The sequence below is a fragment of the Citrus clementina genome, unplaced genomic scaffold (genome assembly GCF_000493195.1).
Source record: "Citrus clementina cultivar Clemenules unplaced genomic scaffold, Citrus_clementina_v1.0 scaffold_3, whole genome shotgun sequence".
In the NCBI taxonomy this organism is placed as follows: Eukaryota; Viridiplantae; Streptophyta; class Magnoliopsida; order Sapindales; family Rutaceae; genus Citrus; species Citrus x clementina.
The window spans coordinates 3,109,985-3,131,808 of NW_006262339.1; the positions used below are offsets into that span (position 1 = coordinate 3,109,985).

At 34.6% G+C, this 21,824-nt stretch overlaps 1 protein-coding gene across 10 annotated transcripts in view; it reads right to left on the reverse strand.

The window, feature by feature from the left end:
- Window positions 1-20,526, reverse strand: part of LOC18047376 (serine/threonine-protein kinase ATM) — a 38,004-nt gene extending 17,478 nt beyond the window's left edge. For 4 of the 10 annotated variants that reach the window (XM_024189789.1, XM_024189788.1, XM_024189787.1 and 1 more), the window contains exons 1-42: window positions 20,385-20,526; window positions 19,607-19,715; window positions 19,346-19,489; window positions 18,511-18,672; window positions 18,217-18,412; window positions 17,958-18,114; window positions 17,721-17,860; window positions 17,505-17,592; window positions 17,012-17,115; window positions 16,094-16,192; window positions 15,519-15,575; window positions 15,239-15,323; window positions 14,848-14,922; window positions 13,479-13,520; window positions 13,315-13,385; window positions 12,360-12,408; window positions 11,545-11,616; window positions 10,335-10,490; window positions 10,140-10,232; window positions 9,771-9,955; window positions 8,751-9,360; window positions 8,589-8,660; window positions 8,308-8,463; window positions 7,150-7,275; window positions 6,329-6,456; window positions 5,975-6,131; window positions 5,790-5,836; window positions 5,635-5,698; window positions 5,472-5,546; window positions 4,437-4,556; window positions 4,011-4,196; window positions 3,675-3,796; window positions 3,520-3,589; window positions 3,298-3,425; window positions 2,817-2,958; window positions 2,597-2,734; window positions 2,267-2,365; window positions 2,111-2,157; window positions 1,663-1,846; window positions 1,333-1,560; window positions 518-589; window positions 69-138 (exon numbers count right to left, since the gene is read on the reverse strand). In XM_024189789.1, the coding sequence (XP_024045557.1) occupies window positions 69-138; window positions 518-589; window positions 1,333-1,560; window positions 1,663-1,846; window positions 2,111-2,157; window positions 2,267-2,365; window positions 2,597-2,734; window positions 2,817-2,958; window positions 3,298-3,425; window positions 3,520-3,589; window positions 3,675-3,796; window positions 4,011-4,196; window positions 4,437-4,556; window positions 5,472-5,546; window positions 5,635-5,698; window positions 5,790-5,836; window positions 5,975-6,131; window positions 6,329-6,456; window positions 7,150-7,275; window positions 8,308-8,463; window positions 8,589-8,660; window positions 8,751-9,360; window positions 9,771-9,955; window positions 10,140-10,232; window positions 10,335-10,490; window positions 11,545-11,616; window positions 12,360-12,408; window positions 13,315-13,385; window positions 13,479-13,520; window positions 14,848-14,922; window positions 15,239-15,323; window positions 15,519-15,575; window positions 16,094-16,192; window positions 17,012-17,115; window positions 17,505-17,592; window positions 17,721-17,860; window positions 17,958-18,114; window positions 18,217-18,412; window positions 18,511-18,672; window positions 19,346-19,489; window positions 19,607-19,715; window positions 20,385-20,453 (5,194 nt within the window). In that variant the 5' untranslated portion in view covers window positions 20,454-20,526. Of the gene's footprint in view, window positions 1-68; window positions 139-517; window positions 590-1,332; window positions 1,561-1,662; window positions 1,847-2,110; window positions 2,158-2,266; window positions 2,366-2,596; window positions 2,735-2,816; window positions 2,959-3,297; window positions 3,426-3,519; window positions 3,590-3,674; window positions 3,797-4,010; window positions 4,197-4,436; window positions 4,557-5,471; window positions 5,547-5,634; window positions 5,699-5,789; window positions 5,837-5,974; window positions 6,132-6,328; window positions 6,457-7,149; window positions 7,276-8,307; window positions 8,464-8,588; window positions 8,661-8,750; window positions 9,361-9,770; window positions 9,956-10,139; window positions 10,233-10,334; window positions 10,491-10,920; window positions 11,011-11,544; window positions 11,617-11,949; window positions 12,209-12,359; window positions 12,409-13,314; window positions 13,386-13,478; window positions 13,521-14,847; window positions 14,923-15,238; window positions 15,324-15,518; window positions 15,576-16,093; window positions 16,193-17,011; window positions 17,116-17,504; window positions 17,593-17,720; window positions 17,861-17,957; window positions 18,115-18,216; window positions 18,413-18,510; window positions 18,673-19,345; window positions 19,490-19,606; window positions 19,716-20,384 lie in introns of those variants that run through there. The other 6 variants (XM_024189790.1, XM_024189792.1, XM_024189791.1 and 3 more) reach the window with 6 other exon arrangements.
- Between the last annotated feature and the right edge of the window lie 1,298 nt (window positions 20,527-21,824).

Below are 21,824 nucleotides of genomic sequence, written 5' to 3' on the forward strand. Positions count from 1 at the left end.
TAAGCATCATTAGCTTAAAAGGTCATTTAAAACCAACGGACATAAGCTTCTGAAACTGAGTGGCCTACCTTTAAACTTTCGTTCCAGATCCAACAGAAACGTCTCAACCAGCTCAACATTCACGCCCTTAGAGTGAACCTACAGGACAGGAAGATCCAGATAAGAAGTTCCAGGATACAAACTACTTGTGCCTCTACAATCAGGCACACCAAGTATGTGACTAGTGGTTAAACAGAAGGTGCCAGCAGTCAGACACAACTGATATAACCAACAATTCAGAATTGCTATCAGCACAGAATGATGAAAAATCTCCGTTACATCCAATCCCCAGCATCAAACTCTCAATGTAAAAATAACTATTTGAAGCTTGTTTGATACAGGATTGGATACTTTTAGGAAAACACAGAATAAAATTGCATTGAATGGTACTAGATGATATCTCACAGATACAATACCACATGTCAGAGTCGATTAGAAATTATACCAAACAAATATAAAAGGGGAATAGAACTCTTACCTCAAGAAGAGACCTCTCATAAGAATCGAATGACATTACAGCTCTTTGACCCTTTTCAGTTGAAAGAATTCCCTGGAAGAGGGGGAGAATCAAAAAAATACTGCTACTCTTAAAGAGGTTCAAAAGTATCATGGGAGGGTGAAGTCAGGGAAGAAAAAAAATTATTCCTATTTGTTGTCGCGAAAGTAGACAATATAGGGAAAATGGGGAGCAAATATTTCCCAGAATGCAAAACTCAAACTCTGTCTCTGTGTGTGTTTGGTGGGGGGGGGGGGGGGGGGCATTTCGATCATTCAACTATTTCAAATGAGTTAAGACTGCAGAATTTATTTCCTATTGGAAGGGAATCATCTCCAAATTAAGGGATATATGTCTGTATTTTTAGTTTGCCATTTTACAGGGAACCATGAGCATAAACAAATCACCAACCAGGTTCAAACACTATCAAGCTTGATGAGATAAGCAAACCGAAGAACAGCTCGATTTCTTCCTAAAAGAATGTTCGTGTTTGCTGTTAAGATACAAGGGGTACTGTATCTTTCCGAGAAAAATGCTCAACGATATATTATCACCCAGTTCGACTAATAAATCCTAGGGACAATACTATAGCCCTTCGCAATAGTTTTGGTTTGCAGACCAAAGAGAACGATGACTTCGTGTTTTACCAAGTCAGAAACCTAGCGGAAATTTTTGTTTTTTTTTGGGGACCTAAAAGGATATCAAACATCGCTAAGTCTTAAACAAAAAATAGATGAGATTTGACCTTGATCAGATCGGATTAACAAAATCTAATTTTTTTCAAGCTTATGACTCACCCGAAGAGTTTGCGATGTCATATCAACAATTTGAACAGAGTCATCCATCAGATATTTCTTCAAAATTTTTAACACTGCAATCAGGAGTTCTTCAGATATGCCAGCATCCAAGTGAAAATTGAATTCAGTAGCACTGCCACTGCCATGATTTATAGGTCGACATGCATGCATATAAATTGAGTCTCTAGGAAGATGGAAAACAACACAATGTGGGTCCCCGATACCAACCTGTGTCATATTAGAAAAGGAAAGAAAATGCAGTGGCTCTCACATGTTACACATCATATCTTGACCATTAAAAAATTTAAAAAACAAAAGTTGTTATGATACCCTAGATATGAAATCAGAAACCCATGCTCTGATACTAGATGCATCATCTGAGCAACACATGTGGACTAGTGTCCATACTGCATGTACAATGTCATGGTCAGAATGCCAATCCACAACCTCTTCCATATTCACTCCTCTCTGAAAAGTCTCCCTCATCAATAACTTCTTATGCAGCGCCCGGAGACTGCAGAAAATAAAAATGATTCAGAGCATCTCAGCAGTAGTTTGGTAGAAAGATTAAATACAAATTTCAAAATGCCAACATTAATATGGTAATGAGTTGCCTTAAAATCAAAATATCTAAACTCGCACTTGCCAATTTAAAAATGTTCTTTCAATATAAATACTAAAATATTTCTGTCATTAAATATCTAGAGAAATATCTGTAAACTCTAATTTGAAGAGCAAATAAGCAAAAACAACAGCTTGACTTGGAGTGACAAACCACCTCCAGGGAAGCAATCTCGACGGAAGGTTGCAAGCTCTCTGTACGAACTGATCATGAACAGAATACAAGAAAACAAGTTAGAACTATGGTGAGAAAATGTTCAAAGCATTAAGCAACTAAATTATTTAAGTATAATAAAGTTTGAAAGCAATCTACCTTCAATAAGTGGTCTCTTGCAGAATAGGCTTGGCATAGTTCCTCATGGAAACTCCGTATTCCATCAAAGATATCTATTTCAGGGAATGGTTCCAATTCCTACAAGTGAGTAACAAAATATAAAGGTTATAAGATAATTGCCAAGAAATTACAAAGAACGGCTAAAAATAAAGTCTATCTTTTTCTTTAATAAGAAGAATAAAATCTATCTAGTCACGCAAAGAATCATAAAGGAGAAGATACATAGCATTCATATAATTCCCAAGCATTCAAATCAATCGAAGCTTCAATTATGAGAGAATCTAAAGCTAAGAAGTCAGGAAAAAATACTCTGATATAATCATGTAGAGATGGATCAGAATCCACAGTTAGCTGGAGGAGCAAAGATAAAACTTGAGATGATCTTGAAACTGAAGGTTCATTAGCTTCAGAGGGCATACAGCATGCCACTAACTTTGACACCAAAAACTACATAAAAAATAGAGTCAATGAACAAATAAATAATAAGCATAGCCAATGATAATAAAGATTTATGAGATCAGATAAGTACCTGAAGCTGTTCACCTAGCACATTGACAATTTCTTTGGATGGGTTATCTCTAAAAGCTTTCAGCAATGCAGATACAATACGACAGCATTGGTCTTGCAAAGCATAAACACCGATGAATTGTCCAACCAAATTGAAAAGATAGCTGCACCAACTCAGATAAATTATTGTAATGAAAATCACATCAGACATCTAAAAACTAATATGACAATGTCACTTTTAAGCAATGATGGACAGCAACTGAATTGCCCAACGATGTCAATAGCTAGCTTGCTGAAATTAGAGTAAATCAATCCATTGAAATGTTAAAAAAGAAAAACCAAATAAATATACTAGAGTAAAAAATTTAAAAACAAATTGTTCACACCAAAAAAAAAAAAAATCTCTAAGAAATGTTAATGTAAACTTTTCCTCTGATAACAAACAATTAGTATTAACAATATCATCTTAATTAACAAAATTTTGAAGTGTGATTGTAACTCACTTGGAAGCGCTTGAAACAGCAGCTCTATGCCCAAGAACATTTATAAGTACCTCAACTCCTGCCAACCGATGACATGTATGCCGGTGGTGGACTGCAGCAGCGATTTTGTAATGCAATTCCACAATGAACTGCATAATCACAAGAAATCCAATGCCAAAGTGTAAAAAACAACAAAATTAAATGTAAGATTGAGAAAAATCCCAAAAAATGTTGCATCATCACCATGAAAACCCTATCTGGACGAAAAACGTTGATTTTGTCAACAACACCAGCACTTCTTGGGCAATCTTGCCTACACGAGTCCAATAAGAAAACATTTTACATAAAAGACCAGGAATTCACGTAACTAGCAAAAAAGCAGAGAGACAAAAATGCACATTTCCAAAAATCCATCAACAACAGTTCGGACTGCATGCACAATTGTGTCCCGCGAAAAGTAAGGAACTGCAGGGTCTGGCGTACAAGAGGCAAGAGATATGATATGGCTGACAATTGACACCTGCAAATACAGTACATGGCAATCAACTACAATCACGAAAACCTTTTAGCGAAAGTAAAGTTGGTTCTGACCAAAAAAAAAAAAAAGACCCACATCTACCTGCCCATTACAATAGAAATAGAAACAAATAATATCTTGCATAAATAGAGCTCAATATGAAGAGATCCATGAGCAGAATAAAGCAAAAATCATTATTTAAATACAAGGTGCACACCAAATGTTTCTTAATGAGTTTGTCTCTTTCAATCTCGGAGATTTCAGCCAAATGCAAAATAGAGCTCTGAAGAACTAGTGCTCCCAATTCACTGTCAGATCTCTCACTGCAATGCCATGCCATACTTATTGAAAAGATTGGCACAAAGTGATTTTTTACCAAATCTGCCAGAGGCTCGCGTGCAATCTGTCACAAAATAGATGTACCAGTAGCTTGCAACATTCATATGATGTTAAAAAGAAGCATCTGATTTGATTAGCATGGAAATCATCTAGAGAATCTAAACATCTAGTGGACAGGGGAAAGTATGAGCTGAGCCATTTAGCTATGTCATTTTTAAATTGATCAAGTTTCATCCTAATTTTTTTTTTTAAAGGTTTAATCAGCCTGCTTTAGAAAAGATAGACGTCAAGAATATGCACCCACCTTAGCCATCCAATTCAAGTTGGAGGTATCCCCATGCAAGACTAGAGCGGGAAGAAGCCAATGGCAACAGTATTGCACAAAATTACAAGGTTCTGCATCTGATACAAAAAGTCGTCGTATCTGCGAAAAAAATAATTACCACATGCAGCAGAATGATTGGCTGTATAGCCGCCTAAAAATAAAAATTAAAAATTTAACTTAAATTGGAAAACAATGGATCAAGTTAAGACAAAAGCTTCACATTAAAAACAGTTGGTAGGGAAAATTTCATAATGAAGCATCTGATAACCTAAGCAACCTAAGCAATTATATAACAACATAATTTTAGGAAATACCATAATGCAAAATAATCAATAATTAATACTGATTAACTCAACCCCTCCTAGTTCCGAGTTAAATCAAGGGAAGAAAAAATAGGTGTCATGGCTGCAGCTCTAGGAAATATTACAGAATTCCTGCATGTATTGCCTCTAGTGAATAGGATAACATAGCATATAATTCATAATTGCAACTCCAGCTCCAGGTTGGATTGCGTGCCCACCATTTTTTGTGGAACCTTTGACCGTTAGCATCATGCATAATTAAGAAATGCTAGACAGTCAGCATCAAACTCATAAGGATTACAAGCAATATTAAGGACAAATATGAGAGACAAAAATGTCATATGGGATCTCAACCCAGATCATCATTATATCAGCATCAATTCAAATAATATTGAGGAAAAAAAAGAAGATACATGAGTTGTCACAATAAATATTTCACAAGGCCGCCAAATACAACACAATGATAATCAAAGTTCAACTCCCCAGCTAATTTTAGCCCAAGATCAGAACAAAGTTGAACAAACTCCCCACTTATTTATGTTAACCATGCATGTAGGACTAGAAACTCCATGTCTCTTGCAACCATAGCTAGATGAGATGCAGCTGATTCCATATAATAGAGAAGTTTCCCAAATGATATTGTTACACTTGTATGGGCTAATCAAATCATCAGACATGCTAAGTGTTCATTGTGACACCGTGAGCACATTACCTCGACAAGTGCAATTAAGCTAACACCACAAGCAACCCAGCAAAAGAGAATTGGACCCAGTAGTTCCTCCAAGTACTGAAAAAGCGGGGAGATGAAATAGTTAAGCAAAATGATAACAGCAGAGTGAATGTTCATAAACTTCAAATAGAGAGTAGATGCCGACCTTCCACCTAGTGGTATACTGAAGCTGCTGGGATAGATTATCAAGAGCTACATTCACCAATTCCCTAGAAAAAAGAAGCAATACTAATAAAAAATGGAAAAGGAAACACAACCACAGTTACTAAAGGAATGCAAAACAAGACAATAAATTTTTACCTCTGACAAGGATAAAGAGCAGACACAGTGCACATCATGAAAACAGCCTGCAATTGCCAGAAAGAATAACCAAATGAGTTCAAAAACATTGCCCCTCAAAGTGCATATGAACCTAACAGTCCAATAGAGGTGGCCCCACTAGTTTCAACTGTTTCAGAACAAGGCCAAGCAAACAAGATAAATACCTCCAACTCTACGCTCTCACTCTGCAAAGCTAGATGCATAAGAGTAATAATAATTGTTTCCATTTTGGGACGAGACTGTGGACCAGAAGCTAAGGCCTCCTTTGCAGTAACGAGTTTTTCGTTTGAGCAAACAACCAGAACAACACCAAAATTGGAACTGGAAAAATCACCAAAGAATTCCAATATAACTTTAACATTGAAAACACTTCTTGGTAATGAAATAAGACAATTAAAAGAAAAATGAATACACATGGTATATCATTCCATGCTAGAACATTCACAGGACTAGTAGCAGTGTTATTTAGAAGAGATAAAAATAAGTAAACACATGAACAAAGTATCTTAGAACCCCACCAAATATCTTGGAAGAGCTCCCCATGGCCGTCCCACGTCTGGAATAGAACACCAATACGTCTAGCTAGAAACAACCTAACTCGATAATCAGGATCTTGGAGCATCGACAGCAATCTCTCAATCAATGTCTGGAGAGAGTAACAACACCACCATGCCAAAGAATATTGAGGGAGGGGGAGGCAAAAAACAATAAATAGTTTATCATATAGAAGGCAAAAAGAGAAAAGAAATGTGTTCTTCCCAATATTTTGGACTTGAACTACAAACCAAACCAAAGAATGATAAAAAAGACCAACAACAGAAATTGCAAAGGTAAGAAAAATAAAAATGAAGGACAGACACTTCAATAGAACAGTCATATGTGTGTCAAGGTGCAACTTCTCCAAAATCTTCTGGGGACACATATCCAGTATGCTAGAATTGTGCAACTTCAACGGACTGATCATTTTTCTACATATATGTTTCAATAGAATGCTAGAATGGTGCATTAAAAATGTGTCACACATTTACACACTGTAATACTAGTGACCCCATCCCATCCTTTAAAATATTTTAGACAGCCATGCTAGCATGCCTATGTATCAATATGTCTGCATGTCTCACAATGAATACCATACAAGTTGCATATGTGAGAGGCAACAACTTTTAAGACATACATATAGGAACCAGACAACTGATTCAATTGTTTTTAACGATGACACAAAAAAAAAAAATTATTGAGATTGAAAATTTGGCACGTCATTTTGCCATGTCTGTACCAAAGTTTTGTGAGTGTTCATGTCTATCAAGAGGAATCATTATGTTCATGAAATGGTAATCACCTGACCAACTTGAGGAGTGACTAAAACAAAATAACATATACAATCAATCAGCTTAACACGACCAGACCAGTCAAGAAGACCGAATTCGGCAATTTTGTTCACAAGAGCCCCAAGATGTCTCAGGCACTGAAAAGCAAAATCAAGCAATGGTTTCAGATAAAGCATAATGGACAAACTCCAAACAGTTAAACAATCCAAATGGGTCTTAAGAGCAGAACCTACATTTGACATCCAGTTATCTTAAGACAATTTACCAAAATCAAACACTTAAATGGAAAGAAAACATTTACAGCAAAGGCAGCGAATAGAGAATTGCACAGAAATTGCATGGGAACAAACAAATACAGAGATGGTAAAATAACCAAAATTGTCAGATCCACAGTACAATGAAGGATATGAATGTAGAGATGAGGCATACATACAATCCGAATTCATGATTAAAAGAGACATGCAAGCAAGTATTAATCATAGGCATTTTACATAGGTCTCAACAATTATTTGAATTTAAAAATGCAGCAGGTAACCCCAAGAAGTAGATGTATGCAAGTGCATATCATCATGGTAGAAGAAGCATGAAATATGGTTATCTTATCATCAAAGAGTAGAGACTTGTTAAATAGAATCACACGGGATATAATTGAATGCTTCTTGGATCAGTTAACTGGGTGAACAGGAAGGTATTGAAGCTATAGCTTACTTCAAATAAAGACAGAAAGAAGTTCAATCCCCTGAGCAGAACCCAACCACGGTCTTTCTCATTAGTAGTTGAGTGGTGAGAAATGAAGAACGGGGTATTATGGGAGCAAGTACTGTAACCCACATCAAAATTTAACAATTGTAAAGAATTAATTTGAACCATGTCTCATCTAGCTAAATGCATCAATCAGGATCAAACTGACATCTTACTGAAACACTAAGATTGAACAATACCAGACCAAATGAACCTTCTGAAATGGCTAAATTCTGCTAAGGTTGACCAAGCTTCACCAACTAATAGATTTAACTTAACATTCCAAAAACTCAAATCAGAATTCCAGACTGACTGCAAGCTAAATTATAAAAACATAATGGAACACAATTGATTGTCATTACTTCCTTTTCTCCAAGCAAAGTAAATTTCCCAAAAACATAAAGGCAAACACATATTTTTTTGGCTACCTCTTCAGATTCCCTTTCCTTCAAAGATGAGCCAGCAAGCTTATCCTTTTGTGCAGTTTCCAATGACAGCAGAGTACGCAGTATATAATCAATAGCAGTTAGTATATTGAAACAATCGAGCTTATGTATCTCAAGCATGTTATCCATTGAGTTAACCTGTGGAAAGAAAGGAGGGGAAAACACAGCAAGTATTGAAATAAGAATGATCCGCAACAATCTATAAAAAAGGCACAATCAGTAAATAACCTAATAATCTTAGGCAGCTCCAGACACTATCATACCAAGTCTCTAATTTTTGCAGAAGAGGACAGATGGGGGTGTTGACAAAGACTGTACAAAATCTGCTCACAAACCTGAGGCAGAAGAGCCAGAACAGTATAACATTCACCTATGGACTTCGGGATATATAACATATGCACTAATGAAGTAGCAAATATATATACCTCTTGGCTGCATTCTTTGCCCATGAGTTCAAACAGAATATCCCAAGTAACATGTAAAATAGAGAAAAAACTTGAAATTAGTGATATCATGTCCAACTTCCACTTCACTGCTGAACATGATATCCCTGAGGCAATTTTTCCATTGACAGTTAAAATATCCACATTTTGGGCATCTTCATTCACATCCAGCTCCATGTCCACAATCCTACTACTGCCAATACTTGGCGGGCAAGAAATTTGTAGTTGTGTACCAGACACAGATTGTTCCGAGAGGATCATTTGCGACTGAGGATTCCTCAGACAATCAGAATAATCTTCATAGAGGCTGGTCAGGACCCTCAAAACCCTCTCCATGGACTGTATTACAGCATCGTAAAGTGCAGGATCCAAAAAATCTTGATCTCCACATTTAACAAAAATAGGAGAGTAAATGAAGTTTCTAAATGAAGTCACAAGGGAGCTTATTTCATTAAAATCATTGTTAGAGCCCAAACTCCTAAGAGATTCAAAACTGTTGTGGCTTTCTTGCATTAAATTAATTGCATGATCTAGCAATTCTAACAAGTACCGGCTCACTTTTGAGAGAAATGATGAAGCCTCCTCTCTTTTCCTGAAGCAAGTAAAGCTTACAGCGTAAGTTTATTTAAAATATAAAAATTAAGAAAGAAAATCAAGGAAATATTAGTAATACGTCACAATCATAAGAACACTTCAAAAGTCTTAAGAGTGAGAAGATAGAACAGAAGCATCATTCAGTGCATGACCAAATTGTCAAAGACTATATGAATGTTACAACAGTGGAAACCAGATGAACATCCTACAAGCTTATTCATAACATGGAGCATATGGATCTAATCAGTCTACCTCAAAGCACAAATCCTTCTCAATAAATTATACCATCATCCTAAGCTAAAGCTACTTCAGACAGGATTTGACATATCCAGTCGCAGATAATAAACGATTAAACAGATATTTCCAGGTAAAGGCATTGCCAGTTGTGGATACAGATAGGATACTAACCTTGTTAAAAATGAGCCATACATAAAATTAGATATTATTGCACACATAAAGATGACCTCCAATTGAGACCTATTCTCAGTATTCCAATTCGAAAAAACTCCAAGAATATAGCTCTCCATTTCATGCAAAAGTTGATCTCTCAGCTGCCGGGGAAGACGAACACTTTGATGGCACTGAGATGAATCCTGAATAGAGACACAATTACAAACTTATAAATATGTTAAAAGTCCCCCTTCTCCTCTCACATACCACCCCCCCCCCCCCCCAAAAAAAAGGAAACACAAATACACACACACACACACATATACATACATACATAGATATATATATAGACACATATACACACACAAAAAGAAAATAATCTATCACCTTAGAACTACTAGATCCCAAATCAATTTTTGCCAGAACTTCCACACAGCATTCAAAAAGTTGAAGCTGCCTTTCATGCTCATTTTCATATACCTACAATACAACAAACCCCAAATTTCAGCTTCTCAATCGAAACATGAATGTCTGAGAACACACACGGAAATTAGCAAGGAAAAAATATAAATCAGCACAAACCTTAACCCAATCAACTCCTGCCTCTGGAACATTTAGAAAAGAGTCCGACAAAAGAGGCCATTTAAAGCAACTAATAAAAGGCGAACAACCAGCACAAAGAGCATAAACAGCTGCTGGTAACAATAATACCATGCGGTCATCCATTTTCGAACAGTCCTGCATAAGAAACGATTAGCAATTAACAAACAACATCACAACCTTCAACAAATTTCCCATCAGAAGGCAGCAAATGTTTATAAATTGAATATTTAATATATGAAATTTCAGAAACCTTCCTGAGGCTCAAATTTAAAGTGTATGAACAGCACATGAAATTCCAAACGACACAAACTTGTTTCCAATTTGACACTCCATGCAAGTGTGCATTGATGATGTGAATTCAAGTGCGGTCTTCTCCCCTTCCTCATTGAATGAGAAAGGAGACAATAAGAAAAGGCCAAAAAGAATATGAAACAAATAAGACCAATTGAATAGAATATTTATGCCTCCATCTTAGCCCTGACACCATAACCTTCCTACAAAATAAAGAGAGACCAAATATCATTGTGTTTGTATCCCACAATAGGCCCCAGAAAGAGCATATTACCATGTACCAGTGTAATCAACGGAATTCAACAGGTTGCCAGCTCCATTCCTCTGCCTGATGTTCCCACTTTAATCACAGTTACTTGGAATTGAGTAAATACCCCAAATGTTCCTGATGTAAGATGGACTATGATTTTATTCTAATATTATTTTCACATTTCCTAACTTTAGTTGAATTACAGTTTTTTATGAGGGTTTCCATTTTTCCTAACTTTAGTTGGATTGGGTTTTTATTTGGATCTATGGCCACCATAAATAGAGCCTTACGTCTTAATTTTGAGACAGACAAGATGAGAGTCTGAGATTGAATAAAGTTTTTCCCCTTTATTTCCCCTGTTTTCCTCTCCTTTCTGCTCCCCTTTCTTATTTTCCATACTGCTTCTCCATCAATTCCAGTATGTCAGTATGAGATATGACACTTGCTTTAATCCATCATTTTAATTGATGAGTGATATAGGTAGGACTTGATTGTAACATTATGAAAATGTAAGGCTAAGATTTTTGAGACCAAAAGCATAGGAATCAATTGAACTAAACTCTGAGCACCAAAAATAAATCAGACCAAAACTTCAACATAAAAACAAATACTGTGAAAACTAACCATATGAGTTTACAACTAACAAACCTTCCAGTTAAGACAGCTCAAAGTCGATCTTAATAGATTTTTCCTGAGATAAAAAATGTCACGATAATCACCCTGCACCAATATAGAGACGATAGACATGATTTATAATGCCCATTAGTATTGATTACTCTAACTTTATAAGAAAACAAAAGAACCAGTCAAAATAAAAGAGATAACACTTTAGTATCAGTCTGTTAAGCCTGGCAAATAAACTATCCAGGCCCATCCCATCATACAAGCCAAGCAACTTCAGTATACCTTAACTCAGGATGGCAAGGGTCATATGACACGGTAAATTTTCTTTTAACTGATCACACTGTAGTTACTTGGAAGTAAAAAAGCAAAAGTCAATAACAATGTGCGCTTTGTCTGATGCAAAAGCAGTGGAAAAGAAACAATTAATACCTTTGGTAAGAGTTCAATTTTTTTGTCAGTCCTTTCCTATCAACTCAAGCTTTTGCTAGGATCAAAGGGTCAATGGTTTCTCAACACGGTAATAGACCACATTTGACCAACAGATCTTCCACTATCAGATTATAGCACAAAATAACGAAGTTTTTTTGTGTTCAAATCCACATATAAGTTCGCTAACAAACGTTAGCCGCGCGTCCGGATGCATGTTAGAGTTGAAACATTATTCTGGCTTTTTCCCCGTCAGTTTAAGTTCTTGATACTAATGCTTCCTCAGAAGTTATAACAAAGACAAATGCGTGTTGGGACAACTAGGAGGAAGTACCATCAAACACTCAAAAAACAATATGAATTGACATCAAGTAGACGAAAAAACCCAAACAATGTGAACTGAAGCCACTTACTTGAGAACCCTTCCGCGAAAAATAACACGCAATGAAGTACAAAACAGACCTGGATGAACAACATAGCTACGGATCAAATAAAATTATAAAAAAAAAATACAAATAACTAAGCAGATATTTTAAGTGCTCCAAATGAGGCGAATAAAATTTCACACAAAATCAGATTCCCTGCTCTCCCTGACCAGCTTACAGATAGTTTGAGACACTATAACCTTTTCTACTATCAAGTTAAACTCTTATGATGTGATCCATCAAACATTTGAAAGATGTTGTTAGCATAAAACCTCAGCATTGTAGTCTAACTTAGCACTCCAGGTTACATTTTCTCACCTGGTACTTACAAAATGTTTAGTCGATATTTAACAGGAGCTACAGCAAGCCAGTTGGGTAATAATAATAATGGGCATTGCCATACAAGATTTAGAAACAGATAAATCCAGGAGTACATTACCAACCACCAGTTTCCCAGCTGGTTCATCTCCTTACAGCTCTTTGCTTCTAATAAGAGTTTCCATTTATTTACTTTTATTTTTTTACATTTTAATCTTCAAAGTGTTAAAGAATACTTTAAATCCCCAAACATAACTTTGAAGATTAAGCAATCCCCTCGCTTCGCAACCCAGCGTGAATCCTCATTCATTAATTTGCTTCAAACAGAAACTTCGTATTTCAATTCACAGCACTGAAATAAAAATGTAGCACCCACTAGGACAAAAAAATAACATAATATCTGATGGAAGTTTGGCCGTCAATTGAAAGGTTCCAGCTATAATAACTTGAACCTTTCTTTTCTTTGAAAAGTGTAACATTGCAAACGAGGGCTTTATTAAGGCCAATGCGAAAGGTTGCAGTTAACAAAGATTGATAACAGTTCAGATATATGTTCTCTGGAATTTTCATCAGAGGAGATATATTCTATCCATCCTGTAACTAAGAAAAAGAAAGATGCACTTACACTGATGGAATTTGTTTGAATAACTGAAGATCCCAAACATCTTGTGGCACAAGATATGTATTAATTGAATCCTAAAAGGAGGAATTCAGTAATTGCACAACAAGAGAGAAAAATGTGTGTGTGTGTGTGAAGGAACAAAAGGAACCATGGAAGCATGAACTCACACACGAAATGATGCTTCCAAGGAGCACCAAAGCAGCATCCACCTGCATGAATTAGATAAATGAACATGGAAGTAGAAGCTCAAAGATATAAATGAACATTGAAGAAGAAGCTCAAAGAACTACATAGAATCATTGATGAATTTGAAATCTTCAAGACATCTGAACCATTAGATCATTCAACAAAAAAGATCATAATATCTACGCAGAAAAAGTTCACTTCTGCTTTCTTTTTATGCGTCAATGGAACTGAAGAGAGATTCACCAACATGATAGTAACTTTACCATTTAAATTTCCTAACAATTTGAACAAGAAAGCTTCATTTAAATTTCGGGGGATTGCCACTTTTCCCCCTACAGTAATTAATATATACCATTTACCCCCCTGCTGCTTTTATAATGGCCAAAAACCCCCCTGACAGTATAAGTTTACAATATTACCCTTATTTTCAACTACTCTTTTATTTACATTTATTATAAATTAAATGAATACAAACTAAATAAAAAAATTAAGTATTAAAAACAATAAATATATGTTTTGATATGAGCAAAAAAAAATTAATAATAAATATTTTTTTTCTTGTAATTATTTATATTGTGAACATTTTCTTATAATAAACATTTTGTAATATTTTAAAATTAAATGTAAAAAGTATAAGCAAAATATTTTATTATTTATCTTATAATAAATTTTTATTTGTCATTCAAGTTTTCTTATAATAAATTTTTTATCATTTTATAATAATTTTCTTATATATTTATTATAAGAAAATTTTCACAAAATAAATAAGTACAAGAAAAAAATTTTATTATTAATTTTTTTGTTCATATCAAAACATATATTTCTTGTTTTAATGCTTAATTTTTTATTTAGTTTCTATTCATGGGATTTATTTAATTTATAATGAATATAAATAAAAGAGTAGTTGAAAATAAGGATAATATTGTAAACTCACGCTATCAGGGGGGGTTTTGGCCATTATAAAAACAGTAGGGGGGAAAATGGTCTATGTTGATTACTGTGGGGGGAAATTGGCAATCTCCCTTTAAATTTCCTAACAATTTGAACAAGAAAGCTTAATAGACTTAGCATGTGTGATATACTTAAACTTTGGGCAGGTACAACAGTACTTCAAGTTTTTGAGAAGGGAGATGATATATTGCCAAAGCAGTAATATGCAAGCAATATATCAATATTGCATCCCAGAATAATCTTCTAGACAGGAAAAACTGACGCTCGCTAATAATAAAATATCCGCACAGAAAGTACATGGATGGAAACTGGAAAAAGCAAATTCCCAACCAATTGAGAATAAACTGAATTCAGTAATCATTGACAATACAGGAGATTATTATTTATATGAAAACTTACCACAGTGGTCACATTGCTGAATATCGGTAACCCATGCATCAGACAGTTCCATACTAATTGCCAACCACAATCAAACTGCAGAAGAGAAGAACAAATTGCTCATTGATAGCATTTAGCATTTACCAAGACAAGTTGAAAATAGACCTAGCATAAACGCAAATTCAGAAGAACATAATATCATAAGTTTTCAAAAATAAGGCAGTTATGAACCAGCCTTGAAATGAAAATTTAGGATTACAATGTTTCTATTACAATTCTCCCAAACATCACTCCTTTTCAAGGCTAAACCTGACTCAGAAAGGTATATGCCAAAATGCAAACAACCAAAGGGGGGGAAAAAGGTGGCACAAAGATAGATTAAGAAGGGTCAAAGGAAGAGGAAAATACATGCCTCATTCAGGTTGTAAGATGTCCTAGATGGAATCTCCACTCGCGAAATTGGAAGTAATAACACACAAGAGAGTCTTTGCAAGCTCCTTTAGATGCAAATATATAAACATATGAGGACACAAAGGTAAAGAGAAAGAAAGAAAAGTATAATTGCAAAATTATAAATTAGCTTCATCACTGATATAGCAAACACACTGTTCTCAAAATTATGTAGGCAATCCTCGTCTAGACTCAGACACTTCAATAATAAAGTATCAGTAATATAAATCAGATCAGCATACCGCAAAGTCCATAGCAATCCATCATAAGTATGCCCCATATTCGCATCATTCAAGATTCTGCATTATATCCAGACTCATTAAACCAAAAATGATACTAAAAAGGATTGATATGCATGAAGCATTCAGGTACGAAGTAATATTGCCATTACAGATATGTAATTGTTTGCTGTTATACCCCATCTGTGGGGAAACAAGAAAATTAGGACAATGTCTTTCATTAAGCACCTGCTGCACAAATTATTCATAAAATCCTGACACATTCTTTGACTAGCAGCAAATGGATGCATGCATGCATACACACCCAGACCAAGGTGTGACCAGGATAGTTAATTGGATGCATGTAACTGAACAAAAATAATACCAGAAAAAGTGCTGGGAAATGAAATAGGAAACAAAACTTAGAAATATGGAGAGTATATAAAAACTCTCTTTCTCAACCTAGGTAGAAGTTTTTTTTTTTTTTAATAATTAACAATTACACTGGATCTCATGAAAAGAGAAGAATACCACAGAAGTGAATATAATTAGATAAAATTGAAAAAGTCCACAATGAATATTTGCTTAGATATAACTACCTTTTAAAACTTGTGCAAATGCCATCAAACCAGTACACGAAAAGATCCTTATTCATGCGAGTATAATAATTACGAATGAGATAACAAAATGTGGCATTCCTGTAGAAGAATAAAAAATTATCAATGTAATACAAAATTTACATATGAAGATGGATGACAAAAGATTGAGAGAATGAAAGAGAGAGTGATAAAAGAATAGCACTACACCAAAATGGAAACAATGACTGAAGCATTGAGAATGAAGTTTAACTAATGCAACAAAAATTCAATATAACTACTTGATTTAAAGGATATTATCATTAAAAAAAACACTTAATGAAAGAGTACCATCATTAACAAACACTAAACTAGAGTATATCATCATCACCAAACAGCACAGTTAGTACAATCTTACTGTGTTACTTTTAAATATATCACCAAGAAGTTTATTGTATGTTGGAGAAATAACAACCATGAATGCAATTCCCAGGGAACAATGTTATAGAATTCAATCAGAACTCAAAATTTATAAGTCAGCAACATGCTGCCTCAAAAAAAGAAATCGTCTGCTATCAGTCATCTTCAGCCTATTAATTGATACACATGCTTTGCTTTTGAGGCAAAAAGTTACTATATGACTGTCATTGAAGAGGGAAGACTAATTGAGGGAATTGAATACTTAACTAAGTTGATTTTATATAAACTGTCACAAACCACAGTACACTGAACACAATAGTTACATTATCTCCCATATCCATATCAGTACATAATGAAAAACACTGGAAAATATTGAAAACAGTGCTTCATTTCAACCGAAGATGATATAAACTGTATATTGCATAAACTGAAACAATTCTTTAGGGAACCCAATCTTGTTTCTTTGAGAAAAAAGAGGGAAAAAAAGGGTTTGAAAATCTACTACTCTGCAATGAGGCTTACCATAACCACTTCCCTTTCATGAGCGCCTCCTTTAGAGAACCAGCAGCATGCTCCCTCCTAATTCGTTTTTCAGTTGATGGTGCTTTGAAAATATTAACACATGCCTGATGAAGTAAATTCAATTTTTTTCTCAGAAACAAGTTTCTTGAGTGGCAAATAATTCATAGTTATGATTATACACAGCATAATACAAACACACATGATTTTGAAAAGTTCAACAGATTAGGAATAAAGCCATCAAATCAGTGGGAACTCTACAATATCAAGAAGAGTTTTTGGTCAGGAAATGGGAACATATAATCCAGCACCGTAGTAAAATATATAAACTCTGACATCCCAAAAACATATAGGAGGGAAAAAAATTACTGTTGAACTATAATGTAACAGTCACCCAAAAGTTGAAAAGGAAAAAAGCATAAGTCCCACAATCCACATAAAATAGGTTTCTGCACATCAAGACTAAGAGGAAGCTAAAGAAGCATGGAATAACTACCCGATAAAAGACGAGTGCAGCAAGCTCCACTAGACCACATTGAGAGCTGCTTAAAGTCACAATTTTATCATCCTTTATCCCATCACTCCTGAATGCATATCACACAAACATCCATCAGACAGCACCTTGGACCTCCAGTAAAGAGGAGCCCAAAAAATTAAAAATTAAAAATTAAAAAAGAAGAGAACAAAAAGAACAAAGAGCAAAAACACTCACCTGGAAACACTGGAAACAGGTAAATTGGTTTGATCTAGTTCTTTAAATATAACATCCTGAAGTTGTTCTACCAGAGAACTCGCATCATCAGCACCTCTAGTTAGATTTAATTGTAACCTTGCATAAAAATAAAGTGCATCCTAAAAAAGAAAGGTAAATAAACACATAAGTGTGACTAATCCAAAACATTCAGGATTAGGAAAAGCTAAGTTGCTCCAACATGAATGGTTTAGAAACCTTAAGACCACGATCATGGGTTGTTAACCAACAACTGTAAATAAAATGCCGGATGGCATCATGGATCTCTAGGGACTGACAGCCCAAATTCGGACCATCCTTCAGCAAGTACATGTTAATGCACTCGATAAGCTTGCGTGAAATCTTCCCTTCATCCCTGAAAAATGTTACAGCAAGGAATTAGCACTAAATACCATAAAATAATAAGCAAAATTTAAACAATGTCTGACATGAAACAGCTTCTCAGAGGATTGGATACCTCACAAAAGAAAATATCCGAACAAATCCCTTAACTATGTCATCCCTGAGAATTTCCGGAAAATCTCCGGGAGGATTTTCAAGAAGCGACTGAAGAGTAAGGATATGGCGAAAAACCTCCTCTTTATGATTATATTGACTATTATTTTTGTCACTCAAGCTCGATTCCACCTTCTCCATGAATAGTAGCAACAGGTCTTGCCAAATTAGATTATGAAAAAATAATATAATATAAGGTCAGTGAAACAATGGTTAACAGGGACAGTTTCACTTGGAGAAAGGAACTGATACTCACTACAATAAATGCGTTTCCTCATGTGAAAACGATAACCTCTGACAGCCAAAAGATGCCGAAGCATAATCCCATATTCCGACTGAAAACTTTGAACATTGCTTAACACATCTAATACATGACTAAAAAGCATTTTAACCGCAGATAATAGAGGCAACAACATTCCTGTCAGAGAATAAAAAAAAAACAAGCAAAGAATTGTGGCTCAATCAGATATAATTGGTTAATAGTTATCCAATCAGATAAATCACAAATTTGAAACTACAAAACTATATTCCTGATTGTGAACAATTTCCAGGAAAAATGTACGTTTTAATGTAATTAACAAAAATTAACTTCTTCAGCACCATATGTGTCTAGGCAAAGATTATTTTGATGATAAGACCTCCCATTTTGATCCATTATACCAAATAAAACGTGGCCAAAGTATTTCAGTTAGTTTTCTCCGAAAAGAAAGTTACACAGACAACTGTGTCATACATTGACTATCGCCAATAACATTACTTTAATTGGGTTCCTAATAAGGTGCCTCTAATATCTAAATAAAGTAATTCACAACCAATTTTTAAAGAGTCAGGAGAGAAGACAGTTCTCTAAGTTTTCAAGCCCAGTTCATTACTCCACCGCCTAACCCTAGCTACTCGTCAGATGAACAAATCTACCATTGTCCGGCATCAGTCTCTGGCCATTCTTTCCAATTTAATTTCAACTGATTAAGGGCATTATTTAGGCTTAAACATAACTGATAGATGTATGCTTCTTAACAATAGAACCCACTTTTATTATAAGTTTATTAATTATATAACCATAGCCTACACCATAACATTCAATTTCTGACCTGAAAACTTAACATCTTCAGCCCGTTGAACAGAAACTCGAAGAGCTTTTGCAAAAATGATCTTCGGAGGTCGTCGCTTGTTTCCAGATATTTCCGATGATATACAGCGCATGAGCAATGTTATAAGAAATGGCCATGTATCAGCTGCAAAAGCAAAAACAAAACAATAAAATAAAATACCCTTCAATTCTCTGATTCACAATTATTTGCCAAAGTCTCTTCAAGGCCCATAGACAAATTGTGAATGCATGTCAATCTTACAGTGAGGAACTTCATTGGGTTTTAACTTTGCAGTGTTCTGTCCAAGAAATTTGCAGAATGCAACTGATCTTTCACCTTCTAACCACGTACACAATAATTTTATTCCTTCCTGAACACACAAATCAATATCACATGAATACAAACTAAAGTGAAAGTATGAACTAGTTATTAATAAAATTGAGAAAATGACAGAACTTAAAAATCAAATCGTCGTCTGAGGCCAAAAAAACAGACTCACTCAAGTGAACCAAATACAATAACTTTCACAGTTAAGTTCCATCCTTTTTCATAAAATTGATACTTATTATTGAGGAAATGTGAGATGTTGAAAAAATTGCATCAACATTTAAGAAATAAGAAGCAAAGAAATTAATAATAGAAAAAACAATACTCTAACCTAATGCAACAATTAGCTCAGTGAAGCCAATTCCTATGAATTTTACAGAAACAAAACCAAAAAGAAATTAGCATTTGAACAGTAATAAAATGATTAAAAAAGAAAAAAGAAAGGAAGTCTTAAAAAATCGCATCGTATAATGAACTTAGAGCTTAGTTTTCTCTTCTTTTCTAACAGTTTCTTCCAATTTGTTATTGCTTGCATTTTACTGGCAATAAACTAGGAAAAAATAGGTCAGGTTTTTTGGCCATTTTAAATTTTTCTTTCATTTTCCAGAAATTTCTTGCGTTGTATTATCTTACATTATCTTGGCAAGTTATCTCACATTTTCTTGGCAACCAAGCAGAAAAAGAACAGAGTGTTAATGAAGTAAATCGTTACTTCTCTAGCTTTGGCTTTATCAGATGATAGCTTTGATATGATCTCCTGCAAGTCTGTAGAAGTTACCATCGCCAGAGGATTGGGCCGATTGGCGGGAAATTGAAGTGAGGATGATCACTGGAAGTCAAGGGTTTTAGTGACTTCAAATGTATATATATGCCCGTTGGTGACTGTTGAGTAGCGTGTGTGAGGTACTGCTTTGTAATTGTTTACATTGTGGAGGAGAGGCGGTGGAATAATGGAATGACAAATGTACCCCTACACATTTCAAAATTCACGGAAATCCTTTACGTACTTTTAATCTAATCTCCTAGACATAGAAAAATATTGATCCCATCACCCGGATAAAAGTTTTTTTTTTTAATTGAATTTCATTCGTTTACTAGATTCATCAATTATCAGCAATGGTCAATGAATCATGTTTCCTTTCAAGGAAAAAAAATTATTCTGTCTATTAAATCAGAAAATAAGAAAATATAGATATATTGGAATTTAGACAGAGAGTTGAAAAGGAAATTTAAAATTCTCTATAGCGGACTTGTCGTGTACTCGTGTTCAATCGATCGCTGCAATTAAGCTGATCCGAATTGGGCTTTCGAAGTTAGAACTTGGTCTATTTCGATTGTACATGTGTCGCCTTTCCTCATTGGACTCAATTGACAGAATCGGTTCCCATAGGAAGTCCAATGAACCCCTTTAATAACAAAATACACCCACTTTCATTTATAATTACACACGGTTAAGGATGGTAAAATTTGAATCTAGATATAGATGTAGGTGCATCTATATCCAAATCCAGATTGATATTTTTAAATTCGCATCTACATTTAGATCAAAAATTGCGGAGGGATTCTCCGGATATCCAGATCCGCATAATAAATTCATATATAATTTAAAATTCAACAAATTCACCTAAGAAAATTAAATAAAGTCCAATCATAATTCAACAATCAATAATTCAACACTTAGAATTAACATACAATAACACATAGATCTACTAATAAAAATACCGTAGCATAAATCAAACATAAAAAAATAATATAAATTCAAGTCTAACATCTACCAAAAATCCATAAATAAAAACACCACAAATCCACATAGATTCCATTTAAAAACATCACAAATAAAGACACCACCCACAAATCCACATAGATTTGATTTTTTTTTGTTAGTTAACTTACCTTTTTTAATTTAATTTAATAAATTAATTAATTAAAAAAAATCTGATCCAGATATCCAATTTTACCGATGCACTTACATATAGATCAAGATCCAGATCTGCACAGATCTTTAATTTTAATATCCGGATCCGTATTTTTTAATATGATGATCTAGATAATTTGGATTGGGATCATCCGAATCTTTACAGATCTAGGCCGGACCCAAACTTTTTTGCCATCTCTAGACACTATGTCGGTTTCTTTTTTAATTATTTAATAT